The 20,552-nt window shown below is 34.7% G+C and overlaps 2 protein-coding genes and 1 long non-coding RNA gene across 3 annotated transcripts; 1 reads left to right on the forward strand and 2 right to left on the reverse strand.

Annotated features, from left to right (window-relative positions):
- Positions 1-1,394: 1,394 nt before the first annotated feature.
- Positions 1,395-3,189, forward strand: LOC143533508 (aquaporin TIP1-1-like). Its single transcript, XM_077028271.1, has 2 exons — positions 1,395-1,868; positions 2,791-3,189. Exons 1-2 carry the CDS (start codon positions 1,458-1,460, stop codon positions 3,145-3,147), a joined length of 768 nt encoding a protein of 255 aa, XP_076884386.1. The 5' UTR covers positions 1,395-1,457; the 3' UTR covers positions 3,148-3,189.
- Positions 3,190-11,354: 8,165 nt separating this feature from the next.
- Positions 11,355-14,555, reverse strand: LOC143533509 (protein SOSEKI 3-like). The gene is made up of 5 exons (XM_077028272.1): positions 14,252-14,555; positions 14,100-14,169; positions 13,703-13,818; positions 12,785-13,619; positions 11,355-12,027 (listed from the first exon to the last, which is right to left on the reverse strand). The coding sequence occupies exons 1-5, from the start codon at positions 14,490-14,492 to the stop codon at positions 11,736-11,738; spliced, it is 1,554 nt and encodes a 517-aa protein (XP_076884387.1). The 5' UTR covers positions 14,493-14,555; the 3' UTR covers positions 11,355-11,735.
- Positions 14,556-16,096: 1,541 nt separating this feature from the next.
- On the reverse strand, positions 16,097-18,547 carry LOC143533485 (uncharacterized). The gene is made up of 2 exons (XR_013135364.1): positions 17,675-18,547; positions 16,097-16,324 (listed from the first exon to the last, which is right to left on the reverse strand). It is a non-coding gene; the product is annotated as an uncharacterized LOC143533485 (long non-coding RNA).
- Positions 18,548-20,552: the final 2,005 nt, after the last annotated feature.

Consider the following 20,552-nt stretch of genomic DNA (forward strand, 5'->3'; position numbering starts at 1 on the left):
TACTAAAGTGCTTAAGGTTTGAGTCTTACAAAGTGAAAATTAGATGAATTTTAGGAGCACGGATGATTTAGAGGGGCGTGTGTATTCGCCGCTAAATATACTAAGTTACTAATCAAATTTCACCAATAGCAAAGGTATTGGCAATTTAGGAAATGTGGATGTAAGTAAATCATAACCCTATCCTTAAGTATAGAGAGAGCGGGCCTTCTTCAAGAATCGTAACAAATTTCAGACATAAGGCGATTATAAATTTGGGCCTTAATTAGAATATAAATTCGATAACTCATATATAAACAATAATGCTACGATGACAAATGAGCTATAAAGCTGATTATTTGGGTCAAATACAGTTTTTTATATATAAAAAATGTGTATATATAAAAAAAAGATTTAAAATTTTCGAGGCCTACGAGATAATCAGACCGAGCCGCTGAGATCGGTCGACCTCCCTGCCTCCCCATCCCAAACGGTCCTGGAGAGATGGTTTCCATAAAAACCCGTAACTCCACAATCCTAACAGACCTTGCAATGAATTGGATGCATAGAGAGGTTCGCATGTTAATCTAACTTAGTAACAAACAACTCACTTGAAGGCCTGATAGTCAAAGAAAGTCAAATAAATTATTTGAATCATCTTTCCATCAAAGAAAAGCCGAATAGTTTGTTTTTGAGAATGCTTGCTATTGCTGAAGTAAGGAACATTTTAAAAGCAAACAATTCAACAAAATTTGTCTAATAAAAAAATACCTAAAAATATGCATTAGCTAGGAGTTGAGGGTTGATATGTAACGACGGTCAATATTTGTCTATCAAAAATTCAAAATTACTTTGTTATAGACTTTTCACTTTTGAACATATTCACACCTAATCTTTTGAAAAGGGACCAAAAGTAGTATTCTCTTTTAAGTGATATTCCACTAACATAGCTTAAGAGTTTACAAAATCAAAAGAGATTAAAGAATTAAGATCAGAGATGATTTGAGCTACCATTTAATATTATTCTGCTGTCCTTAACACTTGTTCGGTCAGTATTGCATCGTTTGATTAGTAATAGTTGCTAACGAGCTCATCTCTACAACTACTTATATGAACGGGACAAACGTCTAGTGATGACTAATTTCATATGTCCTATATCTACTCTTAAAAGAGAAGTTTGTATACAACTATACATAACATTTTCGAAAAAGACACCGACAAATAATCTCATAATCTTAACATGGATTCGATAATATCCAATCTAGAACACATCAACAACACATGTCCATCACCTTTTCCTTTACCTCACATACAAACAAATCCAAAATTGATCATAATTACCACCACACTTCAAAACCCAACCGGCAACCGGCTCAGCCAGTCACAAACACTCCATAACATCCTCAATATAAACCCAATGACTCAAACTAAACCTCAACACACATTTTCTATATCTAGCTTCTTCCTACTAATTTCCCATAATGCCACAGATCCAAATCCACCGCCAAATAATCGACCGAGTAGCCATCGGCCGGTACGAAGATGAAGTGACACACCCGGGTGCCATCAAGGCCTTTGTGGCCGAGTTCATAAGTGCACTCATTTTCGTGTTTGCAGGTCAAGGCTCTGGGATGGCTATTAGCAAGATAACTTATGGTGGTCCAACCACACCGGATGGGTTAATTGCTGCGGCCATTGCGCATGGGTTGGCGTTGTTTGTGGCGGTTGCGATTAGTGCTAATATCTCTGGTGGACATGTCAACCCTGCTGTCACGTTTGGTTTGTTTATTGGTGGTAATATTACGTTGCTACGTGGGATCTTTTATATTATTGCCCAGCTTCTTGGATCGGTTGTTGCTTGTTTACTTCTTTTCTTTTCTACTGGCGGTTTGGTAAGCTCATCATTACTTTTTTTTTTTCAGATTATTAATGTTATTTTTAGCTACGTGAAGTTGTAAACGAGTTGAACCGAGTAGAATGAGTTGATATGGCTCGGCTTGTTTAACTTATATGTGTTGAGCTCGTAAAAAACTCGAGCCAACTCTTATTTTTTCAACTAAGCGGAAAGGTGTGTTTTAGTCACTAAAAGTCAAACAACCCGAGTCAGGTTGCTTGGCTCGGCTCATTTATTAAAATAAGCTGAATTTTTAAACTCGAGATAGAGTTGTAAAAAGTTGGGTAAGCTTTATATATAAAGAAAAAATTAATATTATTTTAACACGTTCATAACATATAAATAATACTCTTTTCATCTTATTAAAAATGTTTATATTTTCTTTTTTGTTTGTCTCATTTACATTGTACATTTTCAAAATTTATTAGTCAATTTTCAAGTTTACCATTAAACACACACACAACTAGTATTAATAAACAATATTGATTGAGTTAATTTCCAAGTGCAATATTGTCATTTGGTATGCGAAAAAAATAATCATTCAATCTACCTTAAATTTTGTGTTTTTCAAACCATTACACGAGTGACGGAAGGAGTAGTTACAAAAGTTGCAATTTATGTATACCAATTAAATCCAGATTATATTTTAATTTATTAAAATTTTAGTTATAATTTAAACATGATAATGAGCGAGCTTTCCTTGGCTCGGGCTTGGTTACAAACCTAGCCGGGTTGGATTGGATTGGCTTGTATATAATCAACTAATCAAGTCGATTTCAAGTGATATACTTTTAAGCCGAGCTTTTTGAACCTAAAAAACTTAGTGAGACCCACCAATACACTCTTAACCAACCCGAGTAAGTAAATTGTATTTTGCGCACATGGTATATATTTAAGTTAATAATTCTGTTTAAATGCAGGCTACCACGGGATTCTCACTCGCCCACGGAGTATCGGTCTGGAACGCATTTGTGTTCGAGATCGTGATGACATTTGGACTAGTTTACACAGTTTATGCCACCGCGGTCGACCCAAAAAAGGGTGAGATCGGCACAATTGCGCCCTTGGCGATTGGTTTGATCGTGGGAGCCAACATTCTAGCCGGTGGTGCGTTCACCGGTGCATCTATGAACCCAGCAGTGGCATTTGGACCAGCTGTGGTTAGCTGGGACTGGGGGAACCACTGGGTTTACTGGGCTGGACCCATAATCGGTGGTGGTCTTGCTGGTGCCATCTATGAACTCATCTTCATTAGCCGCACTCACGAGCCGTTGTGAGGTTGATGATATATAAATATGTATATTGTTAAAACACGCTTCTACCCAGCTCGTTGTTGTAATTGTATCTTCTTCACTTTGTTTGTGATGTTTGTTTCGTTCGCATTTTATTATTTAATTTGATTTTTATTTGTATTGATCAAATAAGAAAATATTGATGGTTTGCTGATATATATGTTTTCATAGAGTTTAGGCTTTATGGCTATTAAATCGAGTCGGTCCGTTTAAATAAGCTTATTTAATCTGTATAAAAATTTCGGAGGGGGGCAAACTCGAAATTTCGGTCAAAAATAGGTAAATTTACACTGTATAAAAATTTTCGACCGAAAAAGATTAAACTTACACTACTTAGCGAAAAACGGAGGGGGTGGGCTCAAAATTTCGGTCAGAAACAGGTAAATTTACACTGTATAAATATATTCGACCGAACAAGGATAAACTTACACTATTGAGCAAAAAACGGAGGGGGGCGGGCTCAAAATTTCGGTCGAAAACGGGTAAATTTACATTATGTATAAAAATTTTCGGTCGAAAAAGGATAAATTTACACCACCGAGCGAAAAAACAGGGTGGATCAGGGCCACCCCTGGCCCTAATTAAGCTACGCCACTGACTTCGGCACTGTCAAATGATATGGAAGCCAAGTAATTTTATAGCAGCATATAAGCCCATGGAACTGATATGGTGATGAATGGTCGTTGCACGCTAATATCGCCATCGCTACAAGCATCCATTTAGCCAAATTTCAAAGTAAAGCCATTATTTGGGGGTGTTGTCATTAATACGCAGCAAATGCCAACTACATGCATATTTTAGTGATAGGCGGATGTGACGCGACAAATATTTGAAGATTAAGTCTAGTCTAATTGTGTTGAATTGCTCTTTGATTTACTCGCTACTTTTACCTATCTTTAGGAGTGTTCTTAACGGTTAAGGAAAATATACGCACATCAGTGTTTTTACATTTGACATATCACTAGTTACGAGTTGGGATCACTCCCTCATAAGCTCAGACCATATGTAGTGGGGCGTTTCCCATCCCATAGCGCCGGGAACATCGCTCCCGGGGCGCTATGGGCGCCATGGAAGGGGGGGGGGCTTGGTTTTGATTGGTGGGTTTTTTATATGCTATTATTTTTTATAAATAATAATGATAATAATAATAAGGTTATAATTGTTGGGGCTACATTCACTACACCCATTTTAACCAACAAGCCCCTATATTGATATGACGTCATAAGTTGCACAACACCCATAAAGAAACTCTATTCACTACAGATGGTCTCATAACATAACAAGAGATCCATGAAAGTAAGCAGAACATAACGACATGGCTTTGGACAACTGAAGCTGACACATGACATAACAAAGAGATGGCCATGTGACATTAAAAAGACTACCTACAAACACCATTTTGTTTTCATACCAAAATAATTCATGAAAGATGTGGCTAAAAGTTTAAGAAATTTTCAAAATGATAGTGCGCAAAGTTGCTTTTACTTTTAGTACCGCCAATCATTCTATCTTTAATTCTTTGTTGTATATATATATATATATATAATGCAATTTAACTTATTGCACACACACAATAAAATAATAATGAAACTAGGACCATAAAAATAATTTAACATATCAAATTTAAAAGTCATAGACAAGAAATATCAAGTTAAAGGTCACTCCTTGGTCCACACAAATGACACTATAGTTTGGCCAAGGACGATGTTTTTATATACTTGTGTACCAACCTCATTCATTCAAGAGGACGAGTTGCGTTCAACAGCTATATAAAGGTACTTTCTATATATAAAAAATTAATAATCGACTGTGATTGAACAAACATTTTAGCGGTCCCGTATAGTTAAGAATGATAATTAAAATTATGTTGATGTTCCGTATACGTATACATGTGGAGTGAACGATTGAATCATCATTAAGGTTAAGTCATTATAAAACATCTTATTTGGTAACAGTTGTTAGGCATGCTATCTCAATTAATTTAATGTTAATAACAATAACAATACATGTTAAATGACCAGTTTGGTTTTATACTCAGCTGGTTCCATGTTCCAAACCGAAGACAACCGAATTATAATTTAAAGTGTTAGAATTGAGTCGTTTTGAGCCTCAAATCGACCCGACTTATTTCGGCTTAGACAATTCGGTCCGTTTCAATAGTTTATGAACACTGATAGATTATTAGCAAACTTCAAGTTGAAAAGGTTTTATGCAGCTGTGTGTATATTTTTTTCGGCTTAGACAATTCGGTCTGTTTCAATAGTTTATGAACACTGATAAATTATTAGCAAACTTCAAGTCGAAAAAGTTTTATGCAGCTGTGTGTATGTTTTTTTTTTTTTGCAAAACTCTTTTGATTTGATGTTAACGATTACATGGCGAAAGGAGTTTCAAAACGCCACGATTAAGGGTGAATTTTGTTGGTGTCTTACAATATTTATATAATATATAATTAACGTACACATAACTAGACTTATTATCATTTCCTCATAGTTTTGAATTAAAGTAATTACACTTAAAAAAATAAAGTAATAATACGCAATATAGTTCAAAAACTTATGATAATAATAATCACTCTAGTTATTTATACGTTTTGTAAGTTTAAGATAAATTTTTATTTGATCAAAACACTATATAATTAACCACCTATATTTTAAATTATTGTACAACAATACTAGGGTGAAAGTTGGTGTGCTTTTCTTAATAAACAAATACTCCACCCATTTGCGAATGTAGGCATGTAGCATACAAGCACGGGTTTTTGGGGTACCCTCGGCTTTTTGGACAAAGTACAAAATTCTATTTTTTCTTTTGTGATCGGATACTCTAGGATAAGTATTATGATACACCTGTGTCTAATTTTTTTTATTATTATTTTTTTTGATATATTTGAATTTTTCTTCTAGTTCTGGCACTGACTTTATTCTTATTTTATTGATGCGAATTTGTAAGTATAATGTTATACACTGTCATATGTACTCATCGTCTCATCAATGATCATGGAATAATTGAGTGATACAAGTCGTACGTTACATTATATTACAAGATCAAATTCTTAAGAAAGTCAAAAAGAAGATTGACAATGTCAAATACAAGACGTAGAAAAAAGGATGTTAAGAAAAAAATGGAAATGAATTTAATTTTACTCGTTGGTGTCAATTAGACGGTTTATTGACTTTTGTTTCTCTCCGCGGTACTTTTTACAAAATATAGAAAAGTGTTTAGCATGTGGAAATTCTTTGAAAAACAAACTGAACGCGTTGCCGACTTTAATAAACAAAAACAAAAATCAAAGAACGCTTATAATTGTTTTCTAAACCTTTATAAAATCTTCACGCATGCAAATTAAAGAGTGTGTGTTTTGGAGTGGTATGATTTAAATCTTCCTTGTGATTGATAACATTCAAATGCCATTACTAGAGAGAGTATTATTGAGTATTGAGATATTAGAGTACTATAGACTATAGAGTGGTATGGTTAGACCAACACATGCAAACAAATGACAGAAAACATATTCAATTGGGAAAAAAAAAATCCGGCTGTAAGCGGCTCCATTGTCTAGAAAAAGAAAAATTAAATAAAGGAACCTAATATACACCACTTAGGTTGTAGCCCAATGATAAGAGACGAAATTTCTTTGGTGAATATTCAAGTTTAAACTCTTCGGTGGTCATCTAGAGGTGTATATTACTTAAAAAGGCTTTATGGCTTGTTAGACGAGATGTGATATAATATAAAGGGTGTGTGTTTGGCTATTAAAAACAGTTAGGATTTCAAACCGGTTTAAAACGGTGGTTCAAGTTTTAATACCGTGAAGCCGGTTTTGCTAACAATGGGGACTATTTTAAGCGGTTTAGGTCCTTTTGGATCATCAACTAGATTTTTTTTTTACCTCTAGGCCCTTTCGATAGGTATTGGGCCGGTTTCGGTTTATTACTTTATTTAAGACATAAAGATGATTTTGATATACAAAATGTGATACAAAAGATTATATCATAATAAAATGTGTTACATTATTAAGGAACTAGCATGGTGCCCGCACGATGCAGCGGGGTATGTACGTAAACATGACATCGAACGCATAACCGTGTTACCGTTTCAGTAAGTGCGTGACTTCACAACAGTATATGCGTAACCCGACGATGATATGCTCGTAATGCGGCATTGGAAGCTCAACTGGTGTACGGTGTCAGTAAGCACGTCAAACGACTGTACGCGCGCAATCAGGTGTCGGTGCACACGTAACACTACATTGAATGAGTCTTGACCAGCTACCCGTTCCGCCTGACAATGTTAAACCCAAAATCCGTATTGATTTAACCCCTTTCGACCCGAACCCGTCCCGAGCCAAACCAAATTAACCTTTTGTGTATCGACCCATTCCTACCTTAACCTTTTAGACCCATGAGAACCCGCCCGACCCGTTTTGCCGGTTCTTAATGGTAATCACGTAACACGTTAAGTTTTTAAAATGAAAAAAAAAATATAGCAATACCATACTCAAAATAAAGAGAATAAAATACTCGTTTTTATGGTATAATGTTTTTTAAATAATATTAACGTGTGAAAAAGTTATAAATGTTTAAACGTCATGGGGGTAGTTGGTTTAAAATAAAGGGTATATATGTAACTATTATATAAATTAACAAAATATAATTAAAGTGAAAGGACCAAATTTGTAATTATTATTGAATAAATTAAAATCAATACATTATTTTTGCTAAAAGACAAAATTATCAAAAGACAAAATTGCCCATAAAATGTCTTAATTATATGCATTATGGTTTGTACTTAAAACAACAAGTTTGGTACATCTTAAAATTTAAGAGGTCTATCACTTATGTTTTATATATAGTATATATATAGATATAGATAATCTTATTACAAAACATAAAAAGTTTAATACATAATGATGCAAATTTTATAAAATGTTCTATAAAATGTCCAAAATTGTTTCAAACTTCCAAAAACAAACGGATTTAAACCCATATATGTGCAAATCGTATTATAGATAATGATGCAAATTTTATAAAAAGTTTAATCGTTTTATAGATGATTACACGAAGTTGATAATTATTTATGGGCTTGATACCTGTAGATGTGACATTTTGTTGGTTTTTATTTCGTGATACTTCTGTATATTGTATACATTAGAACGTTACCAAGCGAGTAACGAAAACTGGTAATGTTATACATAATCAACCTGAGGGTAGTCAGTCCCAAACCGGATCAAGATCGAGCTTGATATCATATTAACTCAATATATTACACCTTAGCTTGTGATTTGGTCATAGGCATGAACTTATTATTTCACCATTATTCCTCTTAGGACTTGTTCCACTACCAATAGGGTCTATGAATACTTGCTCGTATTGGCAATTTCACCCCGTCTTTGTGTGTAACTAGTGCGAGTTTGCTGACTCTAACGAATGCTTGTGTTTCAACAAAGGGAGGCATATGTTGCGATCAACAAGCAATGCTCAATTTTGAGGCTCGTCAATTAAACGACATATGCAACTGTTGAGAGCCCGGGGTCTCTACATACCTTTGCAATTTCACTTCCCTTATTACTTTAGGAGAGCAACAGCTACATGGTCAAAATTAAGGGCGGGTTTAATTCGTGAAACTTTCTCTAAGAAATGAATACTATTAAGTATTTAAGTCATGAAATAATCATGAAAGAAATGGAATCTATCTCGAGGGCCACCCTTGCTGGCTATCGTCGTCCACAGAGCACCACACTACTGCCATGACATGCACCTATGTCGCCACTCGCCACCCCTACTGCTTGCACCACCACCTTTGTAGTGGTGGTGATGACGGCGACAATGACGGAGGTGGAGGATACCTAAACTGTTAACCTAGGAGTAGTTTATTTGCGTATTTCAACCGTCTCTTGGCCTCTCATAATCTCTCATTTGAGAATGTTTTGTTCGATATGTCCCAAAACCTTGTTGGCTTCATAGGCCTTTGTTTAGGCATAGTTTTACCTAAGTCAAAAAGAAAAGACGGTCTGGGTAAGCTGGGCCTAAGCCCAACCCTTTAGAGATTTCTTCTTTTACAAGTTACAAACCCTAGTCGTTTCTATATAAATATAAACATCTGTACTTTTAACGTGTTGACATTAAATGAAAATATTACCTAGTTGCAGCACGTGGACGTAAGCTCTCACTGAAACCGAACCACGTTAAATCCCATGTGTTCGTTTTCTATTTTGCAGTTTTGGTTGTTCGCTAGTGTGTGTGTGTGTGTGTGTTCGCGCATGTTACAGGGGAGATTGATTTCCGCTTAGTTTCCTAAAATACCTAAGTACCTAACATGTGTTCCCCTCATGCTCCTCAATGGACCTGTCAAAAGGTGTTACCCCCTAACACTTGAAAATTAGGAGGGAAATTTAGACAATACATTAAACGTTTGGAGCAAAGTATGTGAGATGTTGGCATCAAAAGGACAGTGGACCTTCTGTCTAAAGGGTGTGGGTATGCAAAGGACAATTATTATTCCCACGGACTAGGAGTATAGTATTATCACCAATTGTGTCATCTTCTCATCACTCTAAGAACAACAAACGAGATTGTACTCACGTTTTGACCAGTAGCACCATTTAATGGTGTATGATTACGCACAGGGTTTCGTCACTCAATCTAGTCTCGCGGTTGTCTTAACATGAACTATCCATGTCAGATCGAAAGAAATCGAGCCAAGGCCCAATGAGTTCATTCTAAAGCCCATGGGTGAATTATATATCGAGCAAAAGATACAAACTACAAAGCGCATATGGATGTCTACGTGTATATACAATCTATAGAGGTAGCAAAGCTATATTTTACATAGATATATATTCGAGTGTACTGTGGCTTAGTTAGGACAACTGGACAAGAACATGCTAGGAACCTTTGGGGTTGAGAGTGGTCCTGTGCTACTTGTGCCCACAGGTTAAAGATTGGTTTTTATTTTATTTTATTTTAGTTATACTTATCAATTCCCATGCTCATATAATTACCATCTACAAAAACCTCACACAACACACATTACATACACTCAGGGTTCGAGCACACTATTTTTAAACTTGAGCTCAGAGTTGGAACGTTAATTATTTACTTTTTTTTAATTAAAACGGTGACTTTCTTGTGTTTTTAGGCCACCACACTCCCTAAATTGGAGAGCCCCGTTGCCCCACTCTGCCAGACTACGTTGACTTAATTGGGCCCACGCTAGCTTCAGAGTTTGGTTTGAGCGTTCCCACGGAAAACAATACCGCCAATGTCACCTGACAGTCATGCCGCCAAAAGAGCAGAACTCTCTGGCGTAACACACTAAGGAACGAAAACCCAGGTGGGCTCGGGATTCGAACCGACCCCACAATGCCTTAGCTGAAATCTTTCATTGTCCTTATCGATCAAAAGTAGCACAAGTTGTGATCTATCTTAAATTTTATATTTCGGATGTCCGAACTATCCGAAAAATCCAAGAATTGCTATCCGAATTTTCGAATATCCGAAATATGGATAGTTCGAATTCAGATTTTCGGATAATTATGATACGTATTCTGATACTTTTGAACACCCCTAACCACAAGGCCACAAACCGGTGGATATCGTTGATGATTTATAAACTTTTAATATATATTTATAATTATTTTATTATAAAGTACCGTAAGGTATTTCTTATAATAACTTTATGTATAATAATTACTATTTTTTAATATATATGATATATCTAATACAATACAAAAAAAATATATAAATAGTAGGCTCAATCTACTCAAGCTGGATAAATGAAACTTAGACTCGGATTCGTTTAAACAAGTTTAGTTTTAGTCCCAAGCTCGATTAAGCTCCGGTCGATGCACTCTTGACGCACCTACAAATAATACAAACATGTTTTGATGTTTCCCAAAATATTATTCTGTACAGCCAAATTAGCAACAACTTTAAGAAACTTTTGACTTTTCTATATTAAGCTTTTAGTATTAATAGTCAGTAGGAATCCTATGCATTGACTTTCAAAATCAAAGTAGGACCTCGGCTAGTAAACAAAACCTCACGAATACACATAACTCACTGGTACCACACAACAAGAATGACTCAATAAAATCACACAAAAAGTCGTACCTCTATTTTGTCTACAATATATGCTGACACTGTATGCAATCATACCAACAATAACTAACTAAAATAACACAATATAAAAATATAATAATAATAATCATCCAAAAATGATTTTTCAAAATAAGCAGAATATGAGGATTGCATTTAGAGTTGTAAAGCCAAAAAAGCAGACTATAAAAAGGCAGACCAATAATCAAAAAGCACCTTTTTTCAGAAATATTTTGATTCTCTACTATTTCAAATTCACGGACAGAATTTACCAAAATGCCCATATTTCCATAATTAAATTTAACAAGTTTGAATTAACAAACACCTACAAGTTACCTTCATTATCATGATACGCATCCGAGTGTATGATAACCCGAGCTCCTGAAGCAAGCCTGTTAAAATAGTATTAACAATATCAAACAACATGAAATAAATATATTGTTTATAATTTATATTTGGAAATCAGATCATAACTTAACTTTCTTCGATTTTGACCACGTTTTCTTCTCTGAATGATTCCAATCGACCCGATTGTTTCTTGGAAGATGGGTCGGTTATTCGTTTGCTACTGCCATTGGACGGGCACGGGGATACGATTCTTGAACTGGGGCCCGCTTCAGATGAGATCCGTGGGCCCTCTGAAACAGGTGATCTCATCGGTTGGTGTTTCGGGTGTTTACCGAATGACGGTTTGAGTGATTTTGGTATGCATTTTGTTCGTGTTGTAGTTTCGTCTTTATTTAAAATTGAATCACCATTACTTGTCCTGCATTTTAAAATCCCCTTTTGTTAAAATGATATAAATGAGTTCAAAATTGTGACAATAACACCTGAATTAGTATGTTTTAAAATGAAAAACTAGATAATATAGAGAAAGAGGCCAGGCCCATAAACGAACCAAACATTCAGTGAAGCGTTCATTATGTTCGCTTATTATTAGCGAATGAACATGAACAAAACTTTTTGCTCATTTAGTTAAATGAACAAATATGAACACATGCCTTGTTCGTTCATCTATGTTTGTGAACATTCGTTTATGTTTGTTCATTTAAATGTTACGCTCGTTCACGTTTGTCTGTTTACATTCATCTATGTCCATTGGTTTAAGCCTTTTCTTTTACGTCCATATAAATATATATTTAAGCCATAACAATTTAATCTAGGTTTATAAAACAAAAATATCACTCAATACAATTTTGTCTAGTTTTATTAGTTTTTTTACACCAACAAATTGATGTTCATGTTCACTTTAATTAAATATAACAGGCATTCATATATGTTCAGTTATAGTTATGTTTGTTCATTTATAATCGTTTGTCATCGTTTATGTTCATGATTCATGACCCGTTTGTTTATACTATTAGCAAAGTAACATAAACGAACACAAACATATTTATTTCCTAACGAACGAACACAAACAAGAAAACACCATTCGTTTAATTGTTAGTGTTTGATCGCATGTTCGGTTAAAGTTAAACAAACGAACACGAACAACGTTCGCTTCGTCTATAAGAAAAACTAACCTGTCAGCATTGAAGGAAGATGATCTTTTTAGAGTACCAGTGCCTTCTTCCTTAAGTATTTTGGTCTCAACTATACTCCCACTAAAGTATTCTTTATCTTCTAATCTCATACTCATAAATCTTGGATTGTCAGGCAAACAATCGAGCTCACTCAACATAACAGATGTTGAAAATAAAGGCGACGGAAACTTTGAATCCGAGAATCTTGGTTTATAAGACGGAATTAAGCCAAAGCTATGATCTTTGACCGATATTGACCCACAAGAAATCAGTTGCATTAACATATCTGTAGCACGAAGCTTTGAGTTGACCGGGGCTTGACTTTCTTCCAGTCTTTTAGAACTAGTATACTTGCTAGCGTCAGCTTTGATTAACGACTCCAAAGTCTCAGTTTTAGATGAGCATGTGCTCGATGAACACGGAGGGGACGGATCGATTTGAATTTCAGAATTACTTTTAGCGCACGGGCTTAACGACTCTGGTGCCATGTCATCAGTTGATACGCCACGTGTGCAAGTTTCTCGGGGTTTATTATTAGCTTTCGTGTTTTCTTCGGTTTGTGTGGAAGCATCAGCAAGGCCATCGGTTTTGTAGATTTTGTATTCTGTTAAACTAAGACAACCGTTTGACGCTGTGCTCTTTGTTAATCTAGATTCTGGTGACACACCTGATGAACTAGAAAGCCTAACTGGAGGTGACAACTCATCATCTTGAGAGTTTTTAGTATCTCTTCCACTCATGCTTGTTGATGATGATGAGTCATCTTGACTTCTTGCAGATGGTGGTTCTGGTAATAATTTTAGGTTCTGCAGTTTTACAGCAGGCACGAAACGACCTGCAATTTTTATAATAAAACCTTTAAACTTGTAAAACACCAAAAAACTACTCGATTTTTCAAGTTTAAAACTATTCAAGAACCTGAATTAGACTCTTCGACAAGCTCAGAGCCTTTGAGAACATATTCATTTCCATTAGCAGGAAGAATTAGGTCATCTTCACAAAGATCATGCCAAACAAACCCATTCTTGTAGCTCCTGCATCAGCAAGCAAATCAAAATCCACATTCTCAACCAGATGTATAAAAACAGTGAAGACAGCAATTAATCGGGATTAATCGAACTAGAATTTGTATGTAATTTTTAAAATATACATATATATATACACACACACCAAATTTTATATATAATATTCAAATTTTGACCGATTTTGATCAAATAGCGATTAATCAGCAACTAACTAGTTGGTAGGGTATGGCCTAGGCGCGATATTTACAATCATGGAAGTAACAAAAACTAGAAATTAAAGGAGAAATAACCTCTTGCAAGACCACGAATACAACGAAGCCATGCCTCTTCCTCTCAAAATATTAAGCTTGTCAATCACATCTACAACAACAGTTTCCACAATCAAAATCAACCATTCCACCAAAACACAAACCGCATTAAATACGATATGTACACAGCATACCTCTCAAATAAAGACCTTCAGGAGAACTAAGAGACACTTCAATAAAGTGAGGATGTTCAAGCTGCCTATTCCTACACAAATAATAAACAACCGGCACCTTCCGGCTCTTCGGCTGCACGTCCGTCTCCTGCACGGTATCCGGCTCGGACTGCCGCCGCTGCTGATACCTGGGAGACCTCTCATTCCATACTTTAGCCCTGTCAGGACTCAATTGCCCGTACTTCCTCACTCGCCCGTCCATCGAAAGTTCGAAACCCTAGCTAACTAATAATAAAATGTTTGTTCAATTGTTCTAATTCTAAACTCCAATTGTGCAATCTGATTAAGTAAAACTGTAATTAGATGAATCAGGATCTACAGTAAATTAGTGTGAATACATGAAATCAAAGGATGTATAACAATAACAAGACAGAATATGAATATGAATATGAATATGAACTTTATTTTTTTTGGATGAATAAAAATAATGATAGATTTGGTAGGGAAGGTGGAGTGAGTAAACGTTAATAATAGATTAAAAAAAAGAGAAAGAAATAGAAGTGTTGAAAACTGATTGACTGACAATAATTAAAGATAAAAACCTCTTTTTATTAATTTACGGTGTACAACAACAGTTAAGCTAAAAGTAAGACTAACTGGTGTGGGGGCTTTAGTGGGGGCTCCAACCAATAATATTATAACGTCTGGCAGAGAGAGAAACTGGATAAGGGGGCGTTGGAGCCCTCGTTGGAGCCCCTGGCCCCTGGTGTGGAGGGGCTCCAGCAGGCGCTCTAGCGAAATTTTTTTTTTTTTTTTTTATAAATATATTCAAACAACGTATTATTAAAAAAACTCATAATTTAATTACTGAAGTAGGTGTAGACGTAGGGTTAAGATAGCGACGGATCAGGTGCAATGTAGGTTTCGAGAAAGTGACAGACGGACAGACAAACGTTGGTAGTGGACGACGGAGATACGGTGATGGTGGTGAAGATGCTTTTAGTTTTTTTTATATTTACATTTACATTTTTAATTGAAGAGGGTAGACTAGACTAGACTAGACTAGAGACAAGAGTGAAGTGAAAGTGTTTGAACACAACTTAAACTTAAAAGCATGTATCTCCCTCTCTTTCTCTCTTTTTTATTTTTAGTACTTTATTTACTTTTTCTTTTTGGTGTATGTATTGTATTGTATCCTTTTTGTGGGGCTACTTGTTACTTCTAGTCGCCGTTTCGAATAATATTATCGGCCGATCCTATCCCGGAAGTACTTCGTCCACCCTAAAAGACGCAATTAGATTTAGAGCATTCTCAATTCTCATCCAACCCAATATTTTATGTGAAGGGTGTTTTGTAATTTATAGAATGATTTAGGCCTTTAGGGTGTTATAAGTGAAGAGTTTTAATATTTTGGAAAACGTAATGATTGTTTTGTATATTTAAAAAACTATTGTTCATCATCTATAACTTTTTAATATTTTTTGAAAGTGGTTGTGAGTGAGAGAAAGTGAAAAGATAATGATACATGTATAAATAAATATTATTTAATTGAATGGATAGAGAAAATGTAGTGAGTTTTAGTAGAGTGTTTAGTTTAGATATAAAAGTTAACATAATAAGATATATAAAATATAATGTTAAAACATATTTGACTACAATATTTATAAAACTATAAATTTGATTTTAAGGATTGTGTAATCAACATACAAAATGTTTCTAAATGAATAACAATAATTGAACATAATAAAAAGTTATTGACGAAATTATGCCTCATACTTAAATCCGATAGTAACCTTCACGAAGTTCAAAGGATAAAAAAAAACAATCGTGTTTGTTATTATTGCTAATCATCAATAACTATAAGAATAGATTTAAAGGTTTCAATAACCTTAATCCAACAAAAATAATAAAGACTCAAAGACTACTCCAAAAACTTTACAATAGAACAGAACATATATTGATCCAACATTTCTATTGCAAGTTCTAACAACAAAATATGAAAGTAACAAATTCAAAAGTAAATAACCAAAACCAACATTCATCACTTGTCACTCATAGCAGTGGCTTGATCTCTGGACAGAGCAGTCCTCCCAACTACAATAAGAACAACCTTTTAACCGGGCCATGCATCACAACGAAACATACTGGCATGACCAATATGTTGATAGTCACCGCCACCATTAAGATGTTAATCTCAAATATATATAATTAAGAGAAAATTACTGAACTTACTTGTAAAGCTTTAGAAGTTACATAATTATGTGACATTATTGAAATGAATAAATCATGAAGAGACCAATGACTTCCATATTTGTCCGTTTCCTTTCATCATAGTAAAAAAATATTGTACTTGTCTGTTAAACAAATACCTAATACTTTTAAATAATATAAATTATTTCACATTTGAGTTTTTAGAAATTGTTAACTAAGATCACAGTACGTGTTTTTCATTCCCAAACGCAAAACACATAGCAGGACCCACCAAATTCAAGAGTGGCCCTTTAACTACCACCATAACGAAAATTGTATACTACAGTTATGAAAATGCACGATGCGAGAGCATGCATATCAAATAAAGTCCATCAACTAATCATAGGAGGTAAAATAATCAAAACAGGAAACTTAGTTGGAAAAAAAAACTCTATTACCAATATGTAAATTATCAACTAATAGAGGACACTATAAGCATACATGCTAAAAATAAAAGGGAGAACACACGATGTAACCGAAATAACCAAGCAAGCATCCAAATAGTAAGTTATTTGCATAACATACAAAAACAATAACATTAGTTGTGCATCTTTTTCAACTTATATATGCAGAGCATAAACAAAGGATATAAATACATAATTAAATTTAATCTTCCTAACACAAAACTAATAGCTTAAAGTAATTTCTAGCATTTGTTTTTCATTTTTTTCAACTAAATCATCAAAAAGCTAAACCTAAATAACATCATCTTGACCACCACACACTGACACATTGTAGTAAATAGAGCCTAACAAACAAACCAAAGCTATACCGAATGTAGACAAATCTCAGATACTCAAAAGTAAAAAGTTAAAAAGTAAAAGGAGAAAATTGCAGATCTCAATCTTTATAGTTTAAAATATGTGTTTACAAGTTATTTTAAGCAAGACTGAAAAGAATAAGAAATGTGAAGTATCTTGGACAGAGATTTTGATACCTCTTTTATGCAAAGTCTTGAGATACACAATATTTGACTTTGAATATGAAAAATGGTAACACTTTTTGGTAACTTTCGTGTTACAAACTTTACAAGCAAGATATACTGAAAACTGATGGTGTTATTTATATTATTATTCCAAACACCAAGATCTTAATCCCAAATGAAAATATAATAATATGTTGCTATAATATCCGAATGCAGAAATCTCTTTACATACACTAAGTAAAGGTGTTAATGAGATAAATTTAATGTACCTGTTTTCTTAAAAACCTTAGAAGCAATGAGTACAGTTAAGTTGACCGGGTTGCTGATCATATTAAACGGTGCCTAATAATAGAAAAAACAACCACCATTAGACATTAATTATGAAATATGGCAAAAGCAACATATAAAACAACTCAAGGAGGGCATAAATCATTCCCATAAATCTCCTTGGCCTCAAATCATCATAATCAGGTACATAGCCTTTTAATATCAAATCCTTTGAAAAATCACTAATCAAGAACAATAATATGATAACGGATAACATACATGTTACGAATGAATCAACTGGATATCCCTAAAGCAATGAAATGGTGTGTTGACTATAGAAAAATATAGTTAAATGACTATATAGAAACTGAATTAAAGGTTTCTTTTTAATATCAAAAATTTGAATTACCTAAAGGCAGGCAATAGTTTTTATAGGATGTGATTTTTTAACCAATCAACTAATCAATCATTAGTAAACCTTAGTAGTTTATAATGTTTCTAAACATTCATTTAAAACAAAAATGAGATTTTTGTAGGTTTAAACCAGAGAGCATCATAGACTCATAGAGCCAATGATCATTCCAAATAATAAGCCAAAAAAAAAACTAATTTACTACAGTTAGGCACGTGTTCACTTCAATGTTTCAGTTAGCTTGATTTACATAATTAAATATATTTAATATGATATATTTAAAATTTTGAAATGTAACTAAATCTCACGGAACAGTCTGGTTTTATACGGTCGTTTTTTTGTATAAACCGTAAACCAAACAGTTCACTACGGTTTAATCCTTTTGACACCGACCAACCGAAAGTAAGAAAATAAAACCATCCGCGAAACCAAACCTACCGATAGTAAACCAAACCATTCACTACGGTTAGGCATGTTCAAAACGGTTTAGGACTAGGAACCGGAACCGGTTCCTAACCGGTTCCTATATTCAAAACCCCCTTTTAAACCGGTTCCAGGCTCGAACCGGTTAGGGAACCGAACCGGTTCTCCCACCCTCGGACCCCTAACCTATCTAACCAGTTCTTACCGGTTCCTAACCCGGTTTTTGTACCGTAACCGGTTCCAACCGGTTACAGTGTAAAAATTTTATTTTTTTTTTCGTTTTTCGTTTGCGATTTGGATTCTAAACTACGATTCGTATTTGTATAACATGAAAAATAAAAAAAACAATTAACATAAAAATAAACAATTAACTGATGAAGAAAAGACAACTACTGAAGATGTTTGCCACTGAAGACAACTACTGAAGGTTGCCACTGAAGACAACTACTGAAGGTTGCCACTGATGACAAGTTGACAAATACTGAAGGTTGCCACTGATGATAACTACTGAAGGTTGCCACTGATGACAACTACTGAAGGTTGCCACTGATCACAACTACTGAAGACTGCCACTGATGATGAATACTCAACAGTGGGAAAGCTGCCACTGATGAGGAATACTCATCAGTGGGAACAGTCATCGGTTGAATCAGTGGGAAAGCTGCCACTGATGACAACTACTGAAGGTTGCCACTGATGAGGAATACTCATCAGTGGGAACATTCATCAGTTGCAGAGTTTGTTGTCACTGATGCAAAACATGAATCAGTGACACATCAGTTGCAGAGTTTCATCAGTTGGAACATCATCAGTTAAATATGTAACCATTGTACAATGTAAACTTGTTCATTGGATTTGCAATACAAGTGCATTTAGTTTTTTTTTTCGTTTTTCGTTTGCGATTTGGATTCTAAACTACGATTCGTATTTGTATAGCATGAAAAACAAACAAAACAATTAACATAAAATTCATTTTATTTACTTTAAGAAGTTCAAAAAAAAAGGTTACATGTTTTAAAATCTTCAAAAACAAACTAACAAAACATTAAACTTATAAATATAAAGTTGTGACATATTATTTCTAGAAAAGCCTTCTTGTTCGTCGTAATTATTGAGCGGCGACTTCTTCCTCTGAATTACTTGTAGAAATGCCTTCTTGTTCGTCGTGCACTCGAACATCAAGTGGTGTTTCATCTTCGAGAGTGGTTACGTGTTGATACGATCGATTGAGTCCAAGTGATCCTTTAAGCAAATGCACATCTCCACCGACTCAGAATTTAGTCTTGTTCTTCTCACCGATATTACCCTGCCACTAAGAGAAAAAGCGGATTCCAAAGCTACCGTAGAAGCTTGGACGGTTAGTAAATCACGGGCCATGGTGGCAAGAATCGGAAACTCGGTTTCCTTTACCTTCCACCAAGCCAAAACATCAAAAGTGCCATATTCCTCTTCGGATAAACCGGTAGAGTAATCATTTGCACTATACCTTCCTAGTTCGCTTGAAGGGGTGTTACCCTTTTGTTTTTTAGCCGTTACGTTGCGAACGGTGTTCATAAGGCTAATCATGGGATCTCGTACTCTGGTAGCACTTGAACTTGATGAAGACCCCCCCGGCATAGGCATGTGTATGTTTGACCCATATTTATTTAAATAAAAGTCATACATAAATTTAAAATTCAAGTTAAAATCATTTTTTGCCTCTGTTGAAAAGTTTGGGTCAACTTCATGCATATCTAAGGCTGAAAAAATTTCGTCTATCACACATTCAACCCCCGTAACATTTAACATTGGGTTTAAAGCGGCGGCGCAAGTAAAAACCGGTGGCAATTCAAGAAAGTATTTTTTTAATTTAAACTTCATTGGTAATATGATGTTTGAAAACATTGGACTTTTATTTTCAAATTCTTTAAGATTGTTAACGATTAAAAATAACTCCGAAAGAACCAAGGGACTTGTCGGTGTAACATCCTAAAATTTTAATGTTAAATGGAGAAAGTTATGTTTAGTGATTTCGCGTTATTAATTATTGGATATCGAGTAAGGAG

This window comes from Bidens hawaiensis, unplaced genomic scaffold (genome assembly GCF_021521415.1).
Source record: "Bidens hawaiensis isolate Kalapana, Puna unplaced genomic scaffold, B.hawaiensis_p1.1 tig00009774_1, whole genome shotgun sequence".
Lineage (NCBI taxonomy): Eukaryota > Viridiplantae > Streptophyta > Magnoliopsida > Asterales > Asteraceae > Bidens > Bidens hawaiensis.

Bases quoted from the DNA above. Each gene is read 5' to 3' on its own strand.
- LOC143533508 (XM_077028271.1), top strand. From the start codon at position 1,458: ATGCCACAGATCCAAATCCACCGCCAAATAATCGACCGAGTAGCCATC. The intron at 1,869-2,790 runs GTAAGCTCATCA...GTTTAAATGCAG, and splicing joins TCTTTTCTACTGGCGGTTTG to GCTACCACGGGATTCTCACT.
- LOC143533509 (XM_077028272.1), bottom strand. From the start codon at position 14,492: ATGGACGGGCGAGTGAGGAAGTACGGGCAATTGAGTCCTGACAGGGCT. The intron at 14,170-14,251 runs GTATGCTGTGTA...CTGTTGTTGTAG, and splicing joins TGAAGGTCTTTATTTGAGAG to ATGTGATTGACAAGCTTAAT. The intron at 12,028-12,784 runs GTTAGTTTTTCT...TTTAAAATGCAG, and splicing joins TCTTCCTTCAATGCTGACAG to GACAAGTAATGGTGATTCAA.